Source organism: Miniopterus schreibersii (assembly GCF_964146895.1).
Source record: "Miniopterus schreibersii genome assembly, chromosome: 8".
Classification (NCBI taxonomy): domain Eukaryota; kingdom Metazoa; phylum Chordata; class Mammalia; order Chiroptera; family Miniopteridae; genus Miniopterus; species Miniopterus schreibersii.
Window position 1 is genome coordinate 49,124,173 of NC_138109.1, and position 25,366 is coordinate 49,149,538.

The 25,366-nt window shown below is 39.2% G+C and overlaps 1 protein-coding gene across 6 annotated transcripts in view; it reads left to right on the forward strand.

The window, feature by feature from the left end:
* The window catches only part of NEXN (nexilin F-actin binding protein), a 37,890-nt gene that overhangs the window by 10,327 nt on the left and 2,197 nt on the right, over positions 1 to 25,366 (forward strand). For 3 of the 6 annotated variants that reach the window (XM_081144144.1, XM_081144143.1, XM_081144142.1), the window contains exons 2-11: positions 5,038 to 5,116; positions 6,706 to 6,897; positions 7,099 to 7,177; positions 7,260 to 7,408; positions 11,363 to 11,404; positions 12,549 to 12,746; positions 12,839 to 13,015; positions 14,847 to 15,041; positions 19,153 to 19,350; positions 22,081 to 22,302. In XM_081144144.1, coding sequence (XP_081000270.1) covers positions 5,090 to 5,116; positions 6,706 to 6,897; positions 7,099 to 7,177; positions 7,260 to 7,408; positions 11,363 to 11,404; positions 12,549 to 12,746; positions 12,839 to 13,015; positions 14,847 to 15,041; positions 19,153 to 19,350; positions 22,081 to 22,302 — 1,479 coding nt within the window. In that variant the 5' untranslated portion in view covers positions 5,038 to 5,089. The remainder of the gene's footprint in view (positions 1 to 5,037; positions 5,117 to 6,705; positions 6,898 to 7,098; positions 7,178 to 7,259; positions 7,409 to 11,362; positions 11,405 to 12,548; positions 12,747 to 12,838; positions 13,016 to 14,846; positions 15,042 to 19,152; positions 19,351 to 22,080; positions 22,303 to 25,366) is intronic. The other 3 variants (XM_081144145.1, XM_081144146.1, XM_081144147.1) reach the window with 3 other exon arrangements.

A 25,366-nucleotide genomic window follows, 5' to 3' on the forward strand; every position in this document is an offset into this window, starting at 1 on the left:
CTTAAGCAACAGAAGTTCAACGATTTCAAATTATTTTGAATGAATTGTTTCTCAAGTTAAAAGATGCAAAAGTTTGTAAATTTTTATATGAGAGAAGCTTTATGAAAAGTTATGACAAGACGGCACCAGTATATGTCATTGGTTCTGAATTTTTATTTCATGATACACATTCTGCCACAAATGATTATGATCATTTATCTATCAAGCAGCTACTATTTAGTTGGCTGATACAGGGAGGGGCCGCTTTGGCAGAGGGAAGGTGAGTGTGCCCTTCGGGAGGAAGGGCGTGCGTGTGGGGCATGGTGCAGTGAGGGTGGGGAGGGGTCGCCGGGGGCAGGGAGGGCTGAAGGGGACGGAGAATTTTCAGCGGCAGTTTCGAGAGGATATGGCTCCATCCCTTGACTAAAGGTCGGTGTCTGTGACTCCCTCCCGCAAAGACTCCCACGACGGATTTATGATTTAGGGCTGAGATTCACTGCTTTATGTACGACGTTCAGCTACTTTTTGAACGTTTCCGGGTCCGTGTCGTGACTTTGTTGGAATCAGTTAATACTTTAAAAAACCTTCATAAAACTAAGATTCTCACTGCCATTGTACAACTAAAAGTGAATCTGGTTGCTCTAGGAGTACTGAATGTGAAACAGTGTTAAATCATGTTCTGTTCTGTTCAATAATGTTCTGTTACATAAATTCAGAAGCCTTCTGTACTTTTGACAATTTAACAGAACGATGAGATTCATCAGTGTTTTTCTTAATCAAGAGAGTGACGTATGTGCGAACACCGTGACTGGATTCTTCCCTGTCCTTATTTACAGCAGCAGGAGTGCTACGTGCATGTCGCTGACGGGCACGTCAATAATCAGAGGCCAGAACAGCCCCTCAGGTGATCAAGCGTGAGTGAGGTCGCTCCACGACTAAACCACAGCCACCTGAGATAGCAGCGTTGCGTTTCGTACCTGAGAACCATTTGAAAATCTGTGTTCTGCTTAACTCCAAGTCATTCTAAGGGAATAACTGCTGGCATGTATCAATTTAAAAGGAAATAAAGTAGCTTAAATAAAAACTCTGTGCTGCTTACATGGGGCAAAATGTCTTTTTTCTTAGTTGCCCATCACCATGCTCCACTGCCGGTTGCCAGCTAAAGATGACAAATTCACTAAAGACAGAGAATACTGTTGCTCCTGTCTTTCGGCTTCCAGCGTATTTCTACTGCTCAGAACTGTGGTTCTCAAATGATTGCATTAAAAGTTCTGTCATTACACCCGTAGGTAAAACCTTATAAGCTGGTTGACATTTCCCTCCCACGCCCCCATCCCCACCACGCACACCAGTTGTACCGCTTTCTTGGCATCGGCATAAAGCAGTGGGTAAGAACGCGGACTCTGCAGACAGACTCTGCCCTTTTTTATCCCATGTCCACGGCTCATTCGTTGTGTGGTCTTAGGCAAGTCACTTGTTTTTTCTAAGTCTCAGTTTTCCCAGCTGTAATAATTTATAGAAGACTGCACATCCTATTAGATAAACTCTAAGACATTATTTTTGTACTAATACTCTAAGAAATTTTAAATTACTAGGCTTGAATTTTTTAAAATTTTTATTTTATTTATTTTATTTTATTTTTTTGAGACAGGGTTTGATAATAGAATTTCCTTAAAGGGTTATGGTGGGGAGTAGATAAAGTAATGCTTGTTAACTACTTGGCACAGTACCTGGCACACAGTAAAGGCTTAATTAATGTTAGCTTGGATTATTTTCATCATTATTTTTCTTCATATTGTGATCAAGGGGTGTGTTAGTGAGACAGTGGGTTTAGAGCAGACAATACAATCAGTGACTGCGGAATAGAGTTTTTTCTTGTGAAGTTAATAAACCAAATGTGGTCGAGTTTATACCTTTAACCTCGCTTTAGCACAGAAAGACAACTGAATTAACAATTGAAATACACTGTTGTGTCTACCAGGCAGAGCCACACCTTTTAAAAATTATTTATAAGGGAATCCTATAAGTAGCTGCTTGATTTTGAAATTATTTCCTCCAACATAAAATGATTTAAGAGAGATGAGTCCTATTTTTTTGTAATCTATACCTTCAAAAACAATTCCATAATACAAAAAGTAATAGACTTATTTTGCTAAAACTTTTTAATCCTCAAAATGTTGAACCGAACAAACTGTCAGCAAAGGATCACTTTCTTATATTTTAACCAAAAAAGTTAAGGTTCAGTACTGTTCAAATTTTCACAGACTTTCAGAACGAGAGCTCAGAATACTGAAATGACATTTAAAGAACTATTCTAAGTGGTTTTACTCAGTAAAATTTAAGAATCAGTCTTCTTTCATTCTGATTCTATAAATAAGTCAAGATGATATAATTTGAAGATTTTTTAAAAAATTAGCTGAAGAGAGCCAACTGATTCATTTATTCGCCCGACTGTTCTTGACAGGCTAATTCGTCACTGTCACCAAGCCACACAATTTTCTTTCATTTTACCAGGGGAAAAAAGTCCTTTTGAAGTTCACTCTAGTCAATTAATTCAGCTAAAATTATCAATCCCTAAAACCCATATGAGATTGCTCAAATTTTCTTCATACCCTTTGGTATTACTCTTTTAAATGAGAGATAATATGTTAATGTAGGCTCACTTGCGGGAAAATGCAGGTTTTTACTGTAGTGAGGGAGACCATGAGTAATGAAATGAATCAAAATTATGGACACCTACTAATGTTAGGTATTATTCTAGAGCCTTTATATACGTTATCGCGTCTAATCCTAACTAGGAAGCGACAGCGTTGGAATTTGGATTTGGGTCTGATTATCAAATTGTGCTAATGAGCATGCGAGGTGAAGGCTTGTAGTAGTGTGGGGCCAGTGGAAGTAGGGGCAGTGACATATAAGAACAAATCTGAAGGCAACGTTCGCAAAGCTTGACAATCTATTAAAATTTAGGAGATAGAGAAAAATGAACCGGAAATAACTCTAAGGTTTGAGAAACTGAATATTAAGAGTAGGTTTTGTTGGTTATACAAGAAAAAATATCTAATAGATAACTCTAAATATGATAGAATGGCTCAGGTAATCGAACAGAACTATTTGTTATTTTTATCTCGGGAACATATAATTAGATTACTCATAAATCTTGATTAGTGACACACTCTCATCCATGCACGGACTGCTTTTATTATCAATTGTTGTTAGTAATATATAGGCACCCACTGACCTATTCAACTACAACGGTTAGGACCTCGTTAATAGTTACATGGAATCAAGACCCGCTCACCGCCAGCATATTGTCTCCTCCCACAAAGAAAACTTTAGCCCCAGACAGCTTCACTGGGAAGTTCTTGCAAACATTCAAGGGAAAAAATAATACCAATTCTACATGCACTCTTACAGAAACTTAAAGGAGAGAAAAGAGTTCCCAACTCATTCAGTGAGAGAAGTATTACGTTGTTAACAAAAGCAGCTATTACAAGAAAATAAAACTACAGACCAATACCCCTTGTAAGCATGGATGCAAAACTTAACAAAGTTTTATCAAGTTGAGTCTGTCAGTATGTATAGGACAATGCATTGTAATCAAATGACATTTATCTTTGGGATGGAAAGTTGATTTAACATTTGAAAACAAATAAATTAATTCACCATAGTAAAAAATAAAAGCTGAGTGATTATCTTAATAGACACAGAACAAGCATTAAATTCAATATTTGTTCCTGAAATTACTCCAGCACAATAGGGATAGAAAGGAACTTAATCTGATTCAGGGCATCTAAGAAAAAAATCTATAGCTAAAATCATACTTATTGGTGAGAGAACATTTTTCTCCTGAGATCAGGAACAAGGCAAAGAAGTCTGCTCTCATTACTTCTATCTAACACTGTACTGGAAGTTCTGGCTAGTACAATCAGGCCAGAAAAAGAAATAAAAGACATCCAGATTGCAAAGGAAAAAGTGTTCACAGATGATATAATCATCTATATAGAAAATCTGATGGAATCTAAGAAAAACACACAACAAAATCAATGGAATTGATACGAAAAGAGTAATACAGGGACAAAAAAAGAGGGCAAATAAGAAATAGTAAATGGTAGACTTAAGTCCATTCATATAAATAATTACATTAAATGTTAATAGGCTAAACATTGCAATTAATGGATATTATCAGCATTGATTTTTTTTAAAAAAAAAGCAAAGTCCAATTATGTGGTGTGTCCAAAAGATGTACTTCACATGTAAAGACAAAGATAGGTTGAAAATAAATGGCTAGAAAATTTTATACCATGCAAACTAAACTTAAGAAAGGTGATGTGGCTATTTTAATATAAGGCAAATTCAAGGCAATGAGGTAAGAAGAGGGAAATTTCCTACCAAAGAAAGGGTCAATTCAAACAGAAGATATTACAATCATAATGTATATGCACTTAAAAGAGTTGGAAAATACATGAGACACAAATGACAGAATTCAAAAAAGAGACAATTCCACATAGTCAAAGTCTGATAAAACTAGGCAAAAAAAAAGTGAAAACAGAAACTTAAATAACACGATCAACCACCTTGACCTGGTTGATATTTATAGAATAATACACCTAATAACTGCAGAATACAAATTCTTTGCAAGTGCACTAGATACCGTCTCGAGCGATTTTGGGTCATACACTTACAAAGATCTTTTAATACCGTGCATCTTGTACTCCTCTACCCTAAATCTTGGGTAAAGAAACTGAGGGTTATCACAATTTAGTACTTGCCTGGATAATGTCAGTATTGCTTAAGGAGCAATTAAGATGCGATTAGTATTTACAAAAATGCATAGCATGTTTTTGTTTTTATTATTTTTTTAATTTTATTTTTGTTTAAAATATTACAGATGTCCCTTTTTCTCCCCAATGACCCGTTCCACCCCGTTCCTTCCCCCTCCCCAGTCCCTCTCCCCACCATTGTCCGTGTCCTTGGGTTGTGCATATATGCATATGCATAGCATGTTTTTAAAGTTAAATAATTAAAAATTCTTATTCAATACTAATATATTTTTTTCAGGTGAAAAAATATACAAAGCTTCAAAATCACTCCGAGACCACATAGAGCAAACATGAATGATATTTCCCAAAAGGCTGAGGTAAGACTCAAGAGTTAAAAAACACTGGGGGAAACATAAGGCTGACCGTGGAACTGCTGAAAGGGCAGTTGTAAGTGGAAAGGTCACATTGAGAAGCTCATAATAACATAGCCAAAGATAGAAAGCGTAAGAAATGTAGAGGTTGGCCTTGGGTCCTGTAGTTTTACTCAGGGTCTAATCTAGGAATCATGATTATTAAATTTGTGAGTGATAGTAAAGCGGATGGGTTGGGCAGCATCTTGAGTAGAATTTTAATATCATCGTAAGTCTTAGAAGTTATTTTTTCAGTATTAAAAGAACGGACCTGAGGTCACTCTCTTAGGAGATGGCGACAATTCACTCTCAGGTGAGGATCCTTCTTAGCATATCGTCCAGCAGCTGCGATTAAACGTCTCTTAGCCATTTCCTGGTTCTTGGCTGCAGTTACGGAGACTCGTAGTAAGAAGAGCTCACCCCCAAATTTGGGGACACCCCAAAATTATAAACTTAAAAAAGACTTAAATGGCCAATGACACCATGAGTGGATAAAACAGAGGCTGGGTAGGCACAGATTAATTAAGCCATTTGCCATTATTACTAGGAGAAAGGGCTTGGGGTTGGGAGACACCGAAGCTTTATTTACTGAATCTTCTCCTAGAGATAAGCTTGATTTTCAAAAATGAGGAAAATAATTTGCCTTCCAGGTGTTACAGTGGAGGAAAATCTTTTCTCTAGTCTTTTACCAGATTCCTCCTTCTTGGGGAAGCTCTTTTGGCTTTTGGGAATTTTCCTCTTAGAGTTCATCCTACTTGGAATGATACAGCTTTCTCACACATTTTCTTCTTTTTTAAATATATCTTTATTGATTCCAGAGAGAGGAAGGAAGAGAGAGAGACATCAGTGATGAGAGTCATTGATCAGCTGCCTCCTGCATGCCCCCGACTGGGGATCCAGCCCGCAACCTGGGCCTGTGGCCTGACTGGGAATCGAACCGTGACCTCCTGGGTCCTAGGTCGATGCTCAACCGCTGGGCCACGCTGGCTGGACTCTCACACATTTTTAATTTTGGTTTAGAGAAGTTCTTGATGGGCAGTAAAAATATAAGTCACTGCTTGTGCACAAAGACCCTGGCACATCCCAGCCACAAATGAGAAAGGACTGGCTTTCAGTTTGCTCATGTTAGATATGGAAACAAGCAAGAACATTCATGTGTGAATTGGGCTTTAAACTTTAAAGCCTAAACTTTTGCTTTACTTTCGACTTCATCTAATTTATTGAAATTAGTCTTGATGTCTTAATACAGGTTGGTTTAAATGAGAGTGCAGTATTCAGTTTTCATATTTTACCAGCCCTGCTTCAGTGGAATGCACTTACAAAATGGAACTTTTGTACGATCTATTAATAAAATGTCTACTCTCATAGTTTCTGTAGTTTCCCTTTTTACGCTTAGACTTCAGAAAGTAATCAGATTCTAACGGTTCAGCTAAAGGTTTCAAATTCATTTCTATTTTCTGTTTCAACAAGTATTTCTTGTATTGCTTATCCTGATCTATCTTTACCTAATTTCTTTTTTTTTTTTACTCTCTCCTCTTTATTTTCTTCTAACGAAGATTCTGCTTTCTTCATCTAAACCTGTCCCAAAAACCTATGTGCCAAAACTTGGCAAAGGGGATGTAAAGGATAAGTTTGAAGCCATGCAGAGAGCCAGGGAAGAAAGAAATCAGAGGCGCTCTAGAGACGAAAAGCAAAGAAGAAAAGAACAGTATATTAGAGAGAAAGAATGGAACAGGAGAAAGCAGGAGGTCATTTTATGATTTTATCTCGTGCTTGTGCAAATGCTCGCTTTCGCCTTCACTCACATCTCATCATGCACGTTAACCATGTGTCGTATTAACGAGAGTTAGAATAATGTCCTGTATTTAAGAAGTACTTAGCGACTCTGTGTATAAGGTGGCTTGGTCCGAACTTGTGACATGCTCAGGGTCCTTTATGTGGCCATCTAGGTGAAGGACCTGCTGGCCCCTGACGAGGAGGAGGAGGCGTCTGCTAAGGTGGAGAAGGCTTACGTCCCGAAGCTGAAAGGTAAGGCGCTCCAAGGGCACAGTGTCACCGAAGCTGTAGAAAAGAAAGAGGACCAACGCCAAGCCCGTTTCCCTGCTCTCAGGAACTGTGAAAGGCAGGTTCGCGGAGATGGAGAAGCAGCGGCAGGAGGAGCAGAGGAAGCGCACGGAGGAGGAGCGGAGGCGCAGGCTGCAGCAGGACCTGCTGGAGAAGAGGAAGCTGCAGCGCGAGCTGGCCCGGCGGGCCCAGCAGGTAGGCGCTCCCTCGGGCCTAACTGAAATAGTTTAATGTAACGCGGACCTATTAAATAGCAGCTGCCTTGAAAACCAGATCTGAAGCGCAAGTGTTGAACATCAACTGCCTTGAAGGGTGAGGGCAGAGGTGCCTCTCCGAGGCTGAAGCCTGCGGCGCTTCTGTTCCACACCATCGTGCTGTTCCACCCGCATTCCCCGCACTGTCCGCACTGCTTATTGTTCTCCACGTGTCAGAGGGTTTCAGAAGGGTGTAAGGCGATTTCACATGTAAACTACCCACAAGCACTTAATAAAATCCCGGTCTTTTCATAGCAGTCAATAAATATACTTGGTTAAGCCCTGGCCAGTGTGGCTCAGTTGGTTGGGCATCATCCTGGGCACCAAAAGGTTGCCAGTTCGATTCCTGGTCAGGGCGCAAGCCCAGGCTGGGGCTCAGTCCCCAGTGGGGGGGGGTGCAGGAGGCAGCCAACCGATGTTTCTCTCTCTCTCTCTCTCTCCCCCTCCCTCTCCCCCCTCCCCCTTTCTCTCTAAAAATCAATAAAATTTTTTAAAAAAATACTTATTATCAAAGACTAAGGCATAATTAGTATATCTTTCTATGCAAGAATTTGAAACTAATTAAATCACATTTTATTTAGTAATGATATTATTAGCTAGTTTAATTATTTTTTTTAAGTTGGGGATGGTAATAGGAGAGGGGAGCAAATGTGGACATACATTTCCTTTATATAACTGATGCCTATAGCCACAGAGGAGAAATTATAATTAAAGTATTATTACTGTGATTTTATATAGTCTCTTAATGAACTTCAAATTCCCATATATTTTAGCTCAGAGCATGAGAACTAAGAGGCTGGTAAGTATTTTTGAAATACTGAAGAATCTGATATGATTTCCAGAAAAAGCTAATCTCTCAAATATTAATGATTATAATGACATAAAAACTTGCAGTTCTAATAGTCATAATTATATTTTAAATAAAGAACTAAATGATCACAAAAATTTCTTTAGTATATTGATATTTGTTTTGTATTATAAATAATCTGTAGTCATAGAGTTGAACAGATGACAGACAACAGAGATATTGTTTATGTGCTTCAGCTTGATCAACATTGGAAGATCAAAAGAGATGATCAATGTCCTGAGCTTTATGAGATAATAATGGTATTTATATCCTAGAGTTGTAAATAAGATTACGTGAGTTAATAAATGCAAAGCACCTAGAACAGTGCCCGATACAAAGTAAGTGGGCTATAAATGCTTAATGTTTCACCTAAATAATAATAGATATAGATAAAATGTTACGGAGCTGTTTTAGTTTCTCATCCTCTCATCAATATTTTAACAAATATTATAACATAGTCTTCACAGTATATTGTTTCTTTAAAAACTATTTTAATTGTGAGATTGTACTTGGCTTTTTTTTTCTTTCCTACTCTTTAAGTGCCTTACATCTATTTGCTATGCTCCCCTCAGCTTCTGCTACCTTTCTAAAAAGAAAAGTGACAAAGAAAGCAAAGCATATGCCATACTTGCATGCCAAAGAAATTTATTTACCCAGACTTTGCAAATAACCACTTCTATGGCACCAATAACCATTTGCATGGTGGCAAATAATGACATATGCCAGATGAATTATAAACAATAATTGAAAATTCCTCTATTTTATGACTGTGTTACCTCTTTATCTGAGGAAAGGAGGTTATATACTTTATCTCTGCCACCTCCAGTCGTCAAAGATTAGTGTGTCTTTTGCAATGAAATTTCACAAGGGAAGACAATGATATTGAATAGTATTATAAATTATAAAGATAAAATACATAACTTTGTAATTTTATTTATAAATTATAAAATAAGGTGATGAAATGCATAATTAAAATACATGATGTTGGGCAGCAAATGGTGAGTATGCACACAGGCTTGGTCTACTTCTTTCAAGTCTTCTGCCCTTTTTCAAGAAAGCACTAATTACTCACTAGACTTTAAGACTCATCCCAACCCCAGGCACTGAATATGTAGGCAATATTTTCTCAGAGAAAAACTATGTCTATGATGAAGAGGTGAGTTTGAACATGATAAACACGTAGGATACTCAGAGATAGATGGAAATAAAATATAATCATGGAAAAGAACCACTTTAGTAACCCTTGACCCTACATTGCAGGGTGCCACAGAATCTTGGTTAATGAAATTTTGGGCCTGTTAAATTATTTGAGAATATTTAGGTAGAACAAAATAAACTATCAATAGCAATTTTATCTTGCTAATAATTTAAAATCCTAATTAAGTATATTTTCTGCTCAAATCTAATACAATTTAATCTATCATTGAATATAAGAAGTAAAATATGACATAGGTAGTCAAGAAGAGTCTTCATGTTTATTTGACAGATCCACTTGTACAAGTCCATATTCAAGAATGTACATGTACAGCCCTGACCGGGCAGCTCAGCTGGTCAGGGCGCTGTCTCCATAGGCCAAAGGTGCGGTTTCGATGCCGTTCAGGGCACATACAAGAATCAACCAACGAGTGCATAAATGAGTGGAACAACAGATCAGTGTTTTTCCCTCTCTCTCTTTCTTCCCCTTCCTTTCTCTCTAAAATCAATCAATCAATTTTTTTTTAAATGCTATAGAAGGGATCCCTGAGTTGGGAGAGTGTCTGAGTGAAATTCTTCCCTATACTCTCAATGTCTGGCTTCTCACCATATCTCCTAGAACTTGTTATTGAGAGATTAATGTGATTTGTAGAGGAATTATTAACATCCTTTTGAAGGGAAATAATTTTGTAGTTATTTCATTATAGATCCATTAAATTGTTTCTTAGTATAATACATCATTCAATATAATCTTCACCACTTACATGGCAAATCAGTGTGATAAATAATTCTGTAACAAAGCACATCATTCTGGACAAAACTATTAAAAATAAGCTATTAAAAAAGAAAATAGATTTATTTTTAACAATTTGTTCAGAATAATTTATTTTTCAAGAAATGTGGTATCTTAATAAAATGTGTTATCTCTTCCTTGACAGAGAATATAGAAAAGTGGATGGTGTGAGAACAGGGACTTAGCCAGCCCTAGTATGTTCCTAGTATGAACCAAGGCACAACAGAATTCCCTTAGGCTGCGTGAGGAACACACTACTCCTAAGCTCTTTCACTGGTGCTAAAAATCAAAACAATAAACAATCTGAATTTTTACTTTCTAACTTTTCCCATTTTCACATTGCTTATGTTTCCTTTTCCTGAGATCTCAAACATTGCCTTCCATAAATCACCTGATTTCTCTCATTTCTCAGTGTGTTTTGTACCTTAGCCTGCCCTTCAAGCTAACAGTGATGCTTCTTGTGAGTAATGTTTGGAATGAGGGCCTTCCCTACCTGGATTTGGTCAAAATATAAACAATTACGATGTCCAGAATCTTTTCCCTTTCTGTGTGGAAGCCGACACCTTTCACCACACTATTGTGTCAGTTATGTTTTTGCCATCTATTTCTATTGTAAAATAAAGTCATCATGGTTATTTGATTGCTAATGATAGGTTTTCTTTTGCTGGGGCAGAGACAGAGAATGAGAAATGTTTCTGTATCTCAGTTTAAGTGGATAATTTCACTAATAATCGCTGCTTATGTAAGCTCACTGCCATGTCATAAGAGTTTGGTCAACTATCCAAATTCCAGAATGACAAAGGTAGGCTTTATTTTAATTTTTTCTTAAACATAGTGTTCCCTAGATATTGATATTGATATCAAAATGCAAAAACCAATATAAAGTTTAATCTCCACTTAAAGGGATATAGTTGGCTAATTTGAAACAACATAAAAATATTTCAAAAATTATAAATTGAAAATTTACCGTAAGTCACAACTAAATTATTTTCCATTGTATGTTTAAAAGCAAAAACCAGAAATCCTTTGTAATGTAATGATATGACATTCTCATTCAATAGATTGAGGACATAAACAATACGGGAACTGAATCAGCGTCAGAGGTAAATGGACATTTCCTTTAATGAAACATTCACCTAAAACTATCTGATTCACAAGTAATCTTTTAATTAAAAATTAAGTTTTTATTCTTTTTATTATAAATACAGCAACAACAACAAAAAGTACAAAGATATTTTGCAAAGCAAGATCATATTTTTGCACTTTCAAACATTATAGCTTAGTGTGTTTAAAGAAAAGTATATTTTGCTTTCATGGTTAGAGACATCAGTCTCGGTGTGAGATACTCTGGCAAGACTGCATATTTTTGGAATAGTTGAGATAGTTGAAAGCTGACGGGATAAAAAGGCAGTTTTCTTTTCATCATTTGTGTTCTCTCCTCTTGATAGTTTGGTTATCACATGTTAGTAGAGTGCAGTGTTATCTGTTACCATGAAGAAAAATTTAACAGTCACAGAAATTTTAGGGACCCCTTTTTATCTAACAGAAAGTTAAAAATCAGTCAATTTGATGGTGTACCTAAAACTACAGCCACATAAATGGAAAGCAACATTATGTAATAGAATTAAAATACATTAAAAACAACAAATTTAAGAATGTTACAATGAAATCAAACACCAAAGAGTTTTGTTTATAATACAAAAATGTTTTATAAGTCACTTGGAAATACTGCTTTTTGCCTTCACTAAATATTAGTTTTGCTAACTATTTAAAAACTTGCGTGGAGAGAAAAAAATCATATGGAGAAATTTTGTGTGTGTGCTTAAACTGAACCCATCCACCATCAAATTGATTTAGAGTGCACTCACATGCACACTGCCTTCTGTGGGATTAGTGCATGGACAGCTAAATTCAGATGATGTCATGCACTTTTATCCGAACAGCTGTATTAACACCATCATCTAGGGAAGAAGATCATCCTTGAACCTTGTCAGCAGTGGATTTGCATGCAATTAACTCATAATGTACACTGACTTTGGAAAAAGAGCTATTTAATAAAAACCTGTAATATCTCTATATCTCTATATCGATATTTATATGTAGACATCAATATAGAGATATAGATGTATTTGTTCTTCATAACATTGATGGCAATGTAATGAAATTCACCAATGATGGAAGTCGGGTCCCATGAAACCTAGATTCTGATTAGGAAGAAATCTGCTAACTCTCTGTTTTGTAAATTAGGAAGGAGATGATTCACTCCTTGTCACAGTGGTACCTGTCAAGTCACACAAAACACCTGGAAAAATAAGAAAGGATTTCGAGGACCTGGAAGAAGAAAGAGAAGAAAAGGAAAGGGTCCCGGGTGGAGAAGAGCAGAGGGCAGGACGTGAGGAACAGCGGCCGTCCCTGAAGGAAGCCCAGTGCCTGTCGCTGGTCGTGGTACCTTCGCCTTCTCGGTAGCAAGGGAGGGTGGCCGACTCGGGGGCGGCACCTCCCTGGCGACTAAGAGGCGGCCTTTCGTGTGTTCTTAGGATGACGAACTGGATGGCGAGGCGACAAAGGAAGCCGTTGGTCCTGGGAAACTGAAGCTAACTTTTGAAGAGCTGGAGAGACAGAGACAGGAAAGCCGGAGGAAGGAAGCGGAGGCAGCGGCCCGGCGGCGCTTGGAGGACGAGAGGCGAGCCTTCGAGGAGGCCCGACGGCAGATGGTGAGCCAGCGGCCTGCCCGCGGGCAGGGCACGGGGGTGCGGCCTGGTGGCGCAACAGCATCCAGGAACACAGCTACTGTGAACACAATAGAAACTCACCCATGACGTTATAGATAAAACACTTAATATTAGGGAAGGTGGCTGGCTTGAGATGAGCTTCCTTCCTACGAATTCAAAGAGACTTTCTATATAAAAGGGTCTGAATTGGAAACCGTATGCACATTCCACCCATAATATGCATCTGTATTATTTTCCAGTTTCTATTTCGGGACGTTTGATCTAATATACTTAAAATCTTTGTTTTTATAAGTTGTGAATACGCACAGTAATGACTCTGTGACTGGTGTCTTTCCATCTCTTCGTTCAGCCCTGCACCGCATTTAATGGCAGAGTGCAGCACACTTTCAAGCCTATTCATAAGTGTACACTTAGTTTCAGTCCAGTTTTTCAAACGTTTGAACATACCGGAGAAGTTTACTATGGAATATGCAGTGTGTGTATATGTATTATATATGTACATATATAATATACACACACACACACTACATACATATGTACATAGTGTAATCATTAAGCACATGAGTTTTGGATTCAGATATCTACCCTTATAGTGTGTGACCATGGACAAGTTATTTAACGTCTCTAGCTTAGCTTCCTCATTTATAAAATTGTGAAAATAATTGTGCCCACTTCTTAATTATTAAAAGAGTTACTACAGAAAACAGTTAAAGTAGGGTCTGGCATATAATAAGTGCTTTAGAAATGTTAACTCATTATTATATTAATAGATTTATCAGTGAAAAATAAAATTGAAATAGGAGAACACTGATTCCAGATTTCATGATAAGAATTTAAAAATGGAACATCTATAATTTTTTAAAGCTTTCAGAATCTTTTTTTTAAAGAGCTGTTTTTTAAAAAATATATATTTTTATTGATTTCAGAGAGAGGAAGGGAGAGGGAGAGATATAAACATCAATGATGAGAGTCATTGATCGGCTGCCTCCTGCGCGCCCACTAACGGAGGATGGGGTGGACCAAGCCCACAACCCGGGCATGTGCCCTGCCCGGGAATCGAACCGTGACCTCCTGTTTCATAGGTCGACGCTAAACCACTGAGCCATGCTGGCTGGGCCAGAATTTCTTGGTTAACTTTTATTAATGATGTTCTAAGGACTATATCTCCAAAATTTTAATTTTCTAGACATTTGTTTGAAAATGTTATTACTTTTGGGTAATCATAATTGCATAATACCTACACATTTGAGATATCACTGGTGGTCAGTTTAGTGAACTGAAATAGAAATATCATCAATTAATCAAATTATAAATTTTAATGAATTTAATATTAAATTAGAATTTTAATGGTAAAACCATAAAATTTGAATTTTACAGAAAATAGTTCCAGAAAATAATCTTTTATCTGATTAGTTCATGAGAATTATAGAGTGATAACTTTATTTTACTACCAAAGAGAGACTGTATAGGTATATTTGGACCTCAATTTAAGTATACACACAACGCAAAACACACACACGCACATGCACACGTTGTGTTTGTTTTGGGAAAGTTGATGTTTAATAACTCTTAAATGACCCCTTAATTTTTTTAAATGCTTCATCTGACCTATTTCAAAATTTGACTTGCTTGAGAAGTTTTATTTAACTTGAGTATATGTTTATTTGGAATTTCTCAAAATTTGAATGTTTTATCGCCTAAGACGTAAAAGAAGGGGGTTTGGGTGGAGCGCACGGAGGGCAGAGCAGCACCGCGTCGCTGGGGGCGCTGCGGAGCTCCCCCCGCCGCCCGCCCTGACGCGCCGCCCCCGCAGGTGGACGAGGAGGAGGAGGAGGGAGGCGCGGGCGCCGGGAGCGAGCCGGGAGGGCGCCGCCCCGGGAAGCTCCGGCTCAGCTTCGAGGAGCTGGAGAGACGGAGGCGGGAAGACGAGAAGCGGCGGGCGGAGGCCGAGGCCAGGAGGCGGCGGGAGGAGGAACAGCGGGCATTCGCCGAAGCCCGCAGGAGCATGGTAAGGGGCGTCCCGGGCATGGTAAGGGGCGTCCCGGGCATGGTAAGGGGTGTCCCGGGCATGGTAAGGGGCGTCCCGGGCATGGTAAGGGGTGTCCCGGGCATGGTAAGGGGGTGTCCCCGGCATGGTAAGGGGGTGTCCCGGGCATGGTAAGGAGTGTCCCGGGCATGGTAAGGCGGTGTCCCCGGGCATGGTAAGGGGTGTCCCGGGCATGGTAAGGCCGTGTCCCCGGGCATGGTAAGGGGTGTCCCGGGCATGGTAAGGCGGTGTCCCCGGGCATGGTAAGGGGTGTCCCGGGCATGGTAAGGCGGTGTCCCCGGGCATGGTAAGGGGTGTCCCGGGCATGGTAAGGCCGTGTCCCCAGGCACACCCTGGCCCACGCAGGACCCTGGGTTAGAGAAGCCGCTGGACTCTGGGGAATACCCTGTTGTTTCTGAAATTTGTGCCAAGAGTGGGGATGGCAGACAAGTTTTAAAATTTCCTGTGGTTTAACTCCTGCCGGTTAAAGGCGCTTGCTCCCATAGAGTGTCGATTAGTTCTGATTAAATCGCTCTGCCCGGCAGGGAGGTGGAGTATTGTCTCCCTTCTCCGGGGAGGCGTGTTTTCCAGAACCAAGGATCTAGACAGGGACTTGCCTACCCCACCTTCCTCCCCTCCACTCACCTCTCCCTTCCCACATCTCCTCCCTCCCTCCCTCCCTCCCTCCCTCCCTCCCTCCCTCCCTCTTTTCTCTCTCCAATTTCCATCCCATCCGGTACATATTGAATGACCAAAGCCATTTAATCACCGTTATTTAACTCCAAAAGGCTCACGCGTCACTTCTGGATATTGCTACCGACCTTAACGCCCTCACAAAGTTATATTTCTTATACCACTTTGATGTTGGTAAAATGTACGGTTACCTGACAAACTTTATTTTCGAGAAAGTTGAAGTATGAACATGGCACCTCCTCCTTGAAACACTTTAATTGGCTCCAGGGACCTGGCTTCCTTCCTGTGTCTCTGTGAGCTGCACACACACATATTCAAGTGTTTATCTGGCTGCATTACCCACCCAGATGCTCAAATCAGAAACTTTGGAGCCTGAAACACTTCCACCTTCTCATTCATGCCTCACACCCACTCATTCACTAAGTCTCACTTATTCTACCTCCTAAATCACTCTAAAACTCTATCATTTTTTCCACATTTCCCACTCCCCCCCCCCCCCTCAAATGCAGGTCACCTCTACCCCTTGCCTTGGGCCAACTCCTAATTAACTTGTTTTCTTGCCCTTAATCCATTCTTCCCTGTAAAGCCAGGAGTGATCGTTCTTAAAAAAAAAAAAAAAATTTGATCATGTTAAAAATTTTTCACTTCCCTAAAGCAAAAACCCAAAAACTTTAAAATTATTTATATTTATTTATTTGAATTTTATTTTATTTTTCCTACACCATTTATCCCCTTTATGCCCTCTTCCATCTCCACCACCCCCCCCAAAACCCAGAAACTTTAAAAACAAATTTCTTTATCATCTTGCCCTAGTATATTTCTCCAGTTTCATTTCTTTTTTTTTTTTAATATATCTTTATTGATTTCAGAGAGAGGAAAGGAGAGGGAGAGAGAGCGCGATAGAAACATCAATGAAGAGAGAGTCATTGATCGGCTGCAGCCCGCAACCCGGGCATGTGCCCTGACTGGGAATCGAACCCTGATCGCCTGGATCCTAGGTCGATGCTCAACCGCTGAGCCATGCCCGGCCAGGCATCCAGTTTCATTTCTTGATCTTTGATCTGCCAGACATACTTAATCTCTTTCCAGTTCTTCGAAATGCTATGCTCTCGTGAATGCTGGGTGAAACACGTCCCTCAGGCCTTGCCCTGTGCTCTGCTATCTCCTAGTCGTATATTCCATTTTTTTTTCTGGAAGCCTTTCCTGATAACACAAATTCCAGAGAGGGGTTCCTTTTATGCATTCTCACAACACTTAGGATGCCCGAGCATCACGCCGACGCTGTCTTGCCTCTGCTTACGGCTGCCTTTCTCACTCCGTGAGCTGAGACCATTCATCAAGCATGTGGAACCACGCATTCTAGCAGAAAAAACTTATGTTTGTGGACTCAGTGATATTAAAGCTGTCTTACGTGTATATGAAGTAGACCTTGCTTCACAGATGGTTTCTACACAAAACCCCTGCAAACATTGTGAAAGCACTTAATTTTTGTAGAGTAAGTCGGTTCAGACATGGTAAATGAGAAGTAGCTGTGAGATCAGGAGATCTAATCCTAGGGGCAGATTTTTAGGCCCAAACTGCCGTTTCACCGTGACTCACTAGTGGAAAAGCGCAGGGAAGGAAACCTATTAAACCAGAAGTCTAGCTTCCTAGAGACATTTCTGTTATCAGGAGAGAAGAAAGTTTTCCCTTCATTTATATTGTTTTCTTATCCAGGGCCAAGTATCATAATTTCATACTATAGATCCGTTAATTCACATATCAATAAAACTGTTTTTGGCAGCCTATGGATTGTAAGACCATATAAACATGGTTTCTGAGTTGAACTGGTTCTTGGGTAAAGCGTGTCATATGTAACTCTTAGAACCAATAATTCCCCTTTGCCCCTCTCATTAACCTATTTCAGGTCAGAGGTTTATGTACGTCCTTTCAGAAGATAGAAAAAGAGAAGTGGGTGATTGCTTTTCATGGTAAAATGTATTCCAAGTCAGCGATTTAAAAGCAGAGTTTCTAACTGCAGTTTAGAGATTGCCTGTATACAGGGAATGGTCCTGACATATAAAACTGTCCTTTTCTTATGACCATGGTGTCAGGCACATGGCTAAGTGTTTCCAAATTTTATTTCGTTCTCGTGACAACTCCACGGAAGTTGTTGCAGATAACTAAACTCAGACTTTAGCTAGGTAACTTGCCCAAGGTCACACCTAAGTGGCAGTTAGAACAGACAACGGTGTGGTGATTACAAGAGGGAGAGGAGGGTGGGGGAGGTAAGAGTGTAAAAGGGAGATAAGTGGTGATGGGAGGAAACCTGGCTGTGGGTGGTGAGGGATCATAGAATTGTACCCCGGAAACCTACAGAATTTTATTAACCAATGTCGCCCCAATAAAGTCAATTAAAAAAAAGTTTTTCCTGGGGAAAAAAAAAGAAAAAGAGGCAGACATGGAATTTATGAAAGTACTAAGGTGTAAATCATTAGTTATAATTTTATTATAGAAAGACCTTTAAGATTTGAATCCCACCTTTGCCACTTAGTTACTTGTGTTAACTTTGAACAAGTTACTTTTCAGTGCCTCAGTTTCTATAAAATGGGGATATTGATAATTTCAACTTTGTAGGGTTACAGGATAAAATAAATCAACACATGCAAAGTAAGTATTGACTGTTATTTATTTTTAAATTGGCCTGACTGTAAATAAATCAGTACGATAAAATCATAGCATTGAGTACTTTAAGCTTGATAATGAAGGGATCATGATGGGTTATCTAATTCATTCAGACAAAACCACGATTGAACTGAAATGCTCTATTTTAATTACCAGAGGTTTATTTTAATCCCATAAAGAAGTGTTCAATATTAGAAAATCTTAATGTCCAATTCAAATAACTCATAGTATAAAATCAAAGTATTTCTTTGTGTTCATCCGAATGGAGAATTAGATGGTCACCGTTTCCTATGGAATCACAAAATACCCCAGTCTTTTTTTTTTTTAATCCTCACATGAGGATAGTTTTTCCATTTCTTTTTCAGAGAGAGTGGGAGAGAGAGAGAGAAACATCGATGTGAAAGACAGACGATTGGTTGCTTCCCACATGTGCCCTGACGGGGGCCGGGGATGGAGCCTGCAGCCTAGGTGCGTGCCCTTGGCGGGAATGGAACCTGGGACCCTTCAGTCTGCAGGCTGACGCTCTAACCACTGAGCCAAACTGGCGAGGGCCAATCTTATATTTTCTAATTCCTCCCTTGTTTGTTGTTTTATACTTTTGAAGAGAATTTAGGTTTCTTGGTTTTAAGTTCAGTGTGAAATCTTTGTACTCCAGTAATCACAGTTTCTACAAGAAATATTCCCTTTTTAGTATGTATTATTTTGGCAAGAATGATAAAAGAATTATTTTAAATAGGTACTAGATGACGACTCCCCAGAGATATATAAAACAATCTCTCAAGAATCTCTTACACCGGGAAAACTGGAAATTAATTTTGAAGAATTATTAAAACAAAAAATGGAAGAAGAAAAACGACGAACAGAGGAGGAACGGAAGCATAAACTAGAAATGGAAAAACAGGAATTTGAACAACTGAGACAAGAAATGGGAGAGGTAAGGTTTTAAGAAATATCCATTTATATTACACAAAGATTCATTAATCTAAGTATTTTACATGTTATTTCCTTACAACTTTGTTAGAATTATTCACATAAAGGACGTGCAACGTACTCCAATGAGGCACTCGATACAAGTTTCAACCTAGTTATGTGCACTTTCTAGCGTGTCATAACTCTACTTCTTTCTTGCTAGTTTAAAAAATATAGATTGCAAGGGATTGAGATATTACTACAGTACCTTAAATAAATATGTATTCCTATAGACCTCACAATTATATGTGGTTACACCATGATTGAGGGCTGTTGTTCTAGAGTACTTCATATACCAAATTGTAATTGTTACTGTCTTTGAAACAAATAGGATTAACCTGATACATTTAATCAAAATAAAACTAAAGGAGTACCATGGATACTAATAGGAACATCAGTTTGGCAAGTCTTTGAGTCATTTTATTTTATTAAAGATAGAACTCTGATGCTGTCACATATTTTAGCATGACTTCTCTAGTGTTGAAATGAAATACACAACACACTCACACTGTACAGGGCCGTCTGCATGGGCATGTAACTTGTGCCCTCAGAGGACCCCATGTTCAGAAGGGTGGCTCTTAGTGGTTTTATCCTCTCAGGTAACCGACTTGAAATGTTTAATAATTTTATCTTTGAATTTGTGTGTTGTACAGTGGACAATGGAATATGTGCTCGAGTCTTAGCTCACCACATATGCTGAGGTCTGCCGCCTCCCATGGTGGGTTCTCAGCAGCCCCCTTCCCACCTCCTGATGCTCCCAAGGCCCTTTCTCCTTTCTGCCCCTGGACGTCGCAGCCCTCCACCTGGATGGCCCAGCCAAGAGGGAAGAGAGAGGCCAGCATTCCAACTCTCCCTGGGATACTGGGGGAGGTGGGGAGGGGCCGACAGCAACGTGAGCAGGATCGGGGAAGAGCACACAGCCCAACTTGGGACAAGGGGTGACTAGCAGTGACACAGCATGTTGGCAGGTGCCTCAGTGGGAGCCTCTTGCCAACTCCTGATCTCAGAACCCAGTGGGTTCCTACACAGAGGTTGTAATCTTAGAAATTGTCTGTCATGGGTTAATGGGTTAGGGCATTGGGCCCGTGGAGATATTTACTTCCTTGCCCTCACGGACCAAGAGAGTATAAATGAATAAATATATAGGTAATAATAAAATATGAATATGCTGTAGGAAAATATTCCAAGGTCTAGCCTTAAAAAAATAGCATTTATTTTATAAAGGAAGCTGAAAATGAATTGTCTATAGAAAAATTAACTTCAAAATTAGAACATATTTCAGTATACTACTCAGATGTAATCTGATTAATATATGGCAGAATGTAACTGTCAAGACATCCTGGTGCTACTGACTTACCCCACTATGCCTGGGAGTTTTCAAGCAAGTAGCACACCAATTCCAAGGTCACCTAGACTGTAGCTGATTAGTTCAATCATTAATTTTCATCAGATTTGGGGACCGTGTGATATGTTGTGTATCATAAATTTGTTAGTTCCTGGTGTTTTAAGAGTTGCCTGTTTATACCCCTAGATGAAAAAGTAAAGAAAGGCCCCCCTCTCCCCCCTCGAACCAAGAAATTAAGCCTCATGTCACATCCACTGTGACTACTCCCCCCACCTGCTTTTCCCATGGCCTCAGCCTAGAACTCTAGGTCTTCTCAGGGAAAGGAAACCAGTAATAACTACAATATTTAGCGAGAGTAGGGTTTAGTGTAAGAAGTATACAAAGAACTAGTAGTTATAAATTGTGAAAAGCCAAGGGAAAGGAATCTGAATTTGCTTTCAAGATAAAATGGTATAAAAAATTATATCCTGCCCTGGCCTGGCCGGGTTGGCTGGAGTATCATCCCGTATGCCAAAAGGTTTCGGGTTCGATTCTGAGTCAGGGCACATACCTAAGTTGCAGGATCGATCCCCGGCTGGGGCACATACGGGAGGCAACCAATCTGTTTCTCACACAGTTGTTTTCTCTCTCCCCCTTCCTCTCTAAAAATGGATGAAAGCATATCCTTCGGTGAGGATTAAAGGAAAAAAAAAAGTAAAATGAAGAGACACACTTTAAAAAAAAAATTAGATCACAATTTTGGTTGACTCCTATTCTTTCTTGACAAAATATAAAATTGAGAATACAAGTGATACAGAGCAAAGTGTAGGGATTGTACCAGACTGTATCTCGAGAGGTGCTTAATTCAGTTAACTTGAGTATTATGAGTGATATTAGGCTATTATCAAATCAAAGAGGACCTTAAAGATACTGACTCTATATAGAGATGAAAATACGTCCAGTGAGTTGTGACTAAGCAGAAGGCCGCACAGCATTCGTGTCAGAAGGCTGCGCAGTGTCTGAACTGTACCTTACCCGTGTTCTCTGAACTGCGTTTCTCCCCCTTCCCCTAAACAAAGATCTTCCAAAAATTCCTAGTAAAAGCTAATTTTGATATGCATATTTAACAGGTTATAATGAAAGGTTAAATGAAGCTCGAGCCATTCCCTAATGAAAAAATACTTAGATGAAATGTTATCTAAAGTCTTAAATTTGTGGCACTCCTTTTAATTAGTAAGCTTAGGTTGCACTCGGAGGTTGTTTAACCTTTATTTTTGGTTTTAAACAGAAAACAGTGAACACTTTTTGGATGGTTTATTGTACAAACTAATTTTCTAGTATTTAATATATAAAAATATCTTTTTGTTGAAGGAAGAGGAAGAAAATGAAACCTTTGAATTAAGCAGAGAATATGAAGAATTAATCAAATTGAAAAGGAGTGGCTCGATTCAAGCTAAAAATCTAAAAAGCAAGTTTGAAAAGATTGGACAACTGTCTGAAAGAGAAATACAGAAAAAGATAGAAGAGGTACGAGCAAGGAGGGCGGCGATCGACCTGGAAATTAAAGAACGAGAGGCAGAAAACTTCCATGAGGTATGTATGCTGTTTGTTTGTTATGGCACCGTGATGGGGGCCCAACAGAAGTAACACAGGCTCTGAAATGTCTTGGTGCTTACCATGAACCACAGGCGTATATGACAACTTGGGAACTAACTAGCAAAAGCTCCTTAAGGTCTTAAGAGACTTTGAAATACAGTGGCACCTCGGTTTTTAAGCATCTCTGTTGACGAACATTTCGGGTTCCGAGCGCCATAAACCTGGAAGGAAACGCTTCGGTTTCAAACCGCCTCGGAAGGGGAACACGCCCCGCGGCTTCCGCTGAGGGCAAGGGCCTGAGGCCCAGCTGTGGCTGTGGGTCCCTCGGGTTTTGAACATTTCAGACCTCAGCCAGCCAGCCTCCAGAACGGTTCACATTTGGAACCCGAGGGACCACTGCACTTCCCCAGTCTAGGAATGTTTCAGACTTTTATTAAAATTAAAGCCAATAGTGAACACCGAATGTTTCACTCTAGCATAAAGAGAAAAAAAGTAGTTCAGAACTATTTATTGGCACAAGTTTTAGTTTGAATCAATAGAATCAATGTATATTTGAGTTAAAATAAACTCGAGATTATTCACTTACCTTATTTAAAGATGAGGCCAAAAATCCCTATATAACCTGCTTAGTCAGGCAATAATTCAGTGGCAGAACCTAAATCAGAGTTCAGGTAACATGAATTTGAAGTACCTCCAAATATAAAATTAGGTGATTACAAAATGACCTGTAATGTGCCTTCCAGTTTGAGGACTAGTTCCATGGTTATGAATATTGGTTTAAACAGGATCTGGCAATTTTCTTCTGCCAGAATTGCCATGTTATAACATTTAACAGCATTTAACAAATATTCCTCTAAAAATGCAGTTTCATCAGATATTCAACTAGTAAAACAGGTGTGTGAAGTTGGAAGGGCCTTCTGAGACAGTGAATAAAAAAAAAAAAATGTGCCAATTCTTGAGACTACAGGCAATTATCATTGAGGCAAGCAGAGTGCAAGGACAGCAAATGATAATGAAGATGCAGACAGGCGAGATGACCAGGGACGGTCGTAGATGCTACATTAAGGAACTTTGTTTTATTGGGTGCACTGAGGGGTTTTCAAAACATGAAATGATATCAAGCTAGCACCTTTATAGATAGATCATGCTGAAACTAAAGATGGTTTTAGATTAATGCAATAAAAAATTACTTAAAAGCCTAGTATGTTCCAGGGACTGTTCTGGACACTGAGACATTGAGCTGTATTTGGACAAGGTAAAAGCAGTGCGAAACAGGTACTAGTAGAGATCGGGTGAGGCAGGAGCTAGGGAGTGCCACTTTTATGGATAGCACTTGAAAACACAGAAGTAGATAAAGCCATCTTGAAAGCTAATAGCTTGAAGGTGAATGATAAAACCCTGGAGAACACCATTTAGTGGATGTTTGGCCACAAGATGTTTCTTTGGAAGGATGTGTCACAGTGGCTAGTTCCATAAGCATGCACTTGATTCCTTGTTAAAGGCGGTGAAACCTCAGAGCAGTAATACCTAGCCTTATAGAATATGTAAGAGGAATAAAAAATGAGGTGCTGACTTGTTTTATTGCTATCGGCTCTTTTGTATAAAAGGATATGAGATTAGGACATGTTTGATCAATAACCCATGTGGATGCCCTGAATGGTGTTTCCTGTGAAGGACGTTGACAGTCCTCTGACCATATCCCTCTAGATCAGGGGTGGGGAATCCTTTTCTGCCAAGGGCCATTTGGATACTTACAACATCATTCACTGGCCATACCAAATTATCAACTTAAAAATTTATTGAATTTTTGAATTGATTTATTGAATTTTGAGTCCCGCCTGCGGTTGCCTTGGCAGGGCCAGACCAAATGATTTCATGGGCCATATATTGCCCAAAGCCAAACCTTCCGCACCTCTGCTTTAGATTAAGGGTCACTGAGACATCCTTTAAAAACTTGTTAGCATAGTTTTGGCATTGAGTGCAATCAACTTCCAGAACAGGATACTCCCCCCCGCCCCTTCTGATCATGTATCTAGTTTTCTCCTTTAGAAGGACTCAAGTCATTCATGTAACCATCCCTTATCAAAGAATTCCAGTCTAGCCCCTGTAGCCCTTAACCTGTACCACTCATTTGGTACTTAAATAATTTAGCTGCCTTACAGTGTTTGACTTTGTAGTTAATTTTCTAATAACATATACTGTAAAACCATTCCTTATGCTCCCCTTTATCTCTAATTTACTAACTGCACTGTCTTTAATATTCATATGCTGGGGTATCAGTGCCCTATTAAGAATGCACCTAGAGAACAAAAGTTATCCTATTTACTATGATTCTCTTGGGAGATTCACTTCCAGTAACATTTTAAAATCTGGCTTTTCAGGGAATCAAGTAAAGGCAACAGTTGCCCTGGCTAGGTAGCTCAGTTGGTTAGAGCGTCATCCCGATATGCCAAGGTTGCGGGTTCGACCCCTGGTCAGGGCACATACAAGAATCGAGCAATGAATGCATAAATAAGTGGAACAACAAATGAGTGCTTCTTCACTCTCTCTCAAAAAAAAAGAAAAAACACCCCAAAGCAAGAGCAGCAATTGTACTTAATAACAAAAAGAAGTTCATAACTTTTTCCCAGTTAGCTTAAGGAATTCTTATTTACATGTATTTTTTAGCCTATTTAAAAACTTTAACAACAAACTCTCTAACATCATTCATTAGCAATAGCTGTAGTCAGGCATGTTTATCAACTGAAGGTAAAATATGGCACGTATAATAGAACTTACCCACTAGGTATCTGGCTATGTTTGATGCCCAAGGACTTTCCATCAAATGAAAATGTGATTCAGGACAACCAGAAAAACTATAGAACTTATTCTAATTCCTCCTTCTACATTCACTGGAACTTAGATACAATACCTCAAATTGATATAAAACATCCATGAATCAAGATTTTTATTATAGGCAACTATTTTACAGCTTGTTTCAAAATTTAGTTGGATGTGGTACCCCAAAGCAATTTCCTCATTCTGTGATATCTTCAGATAGACCCACAGAAAGCCTAGTTTC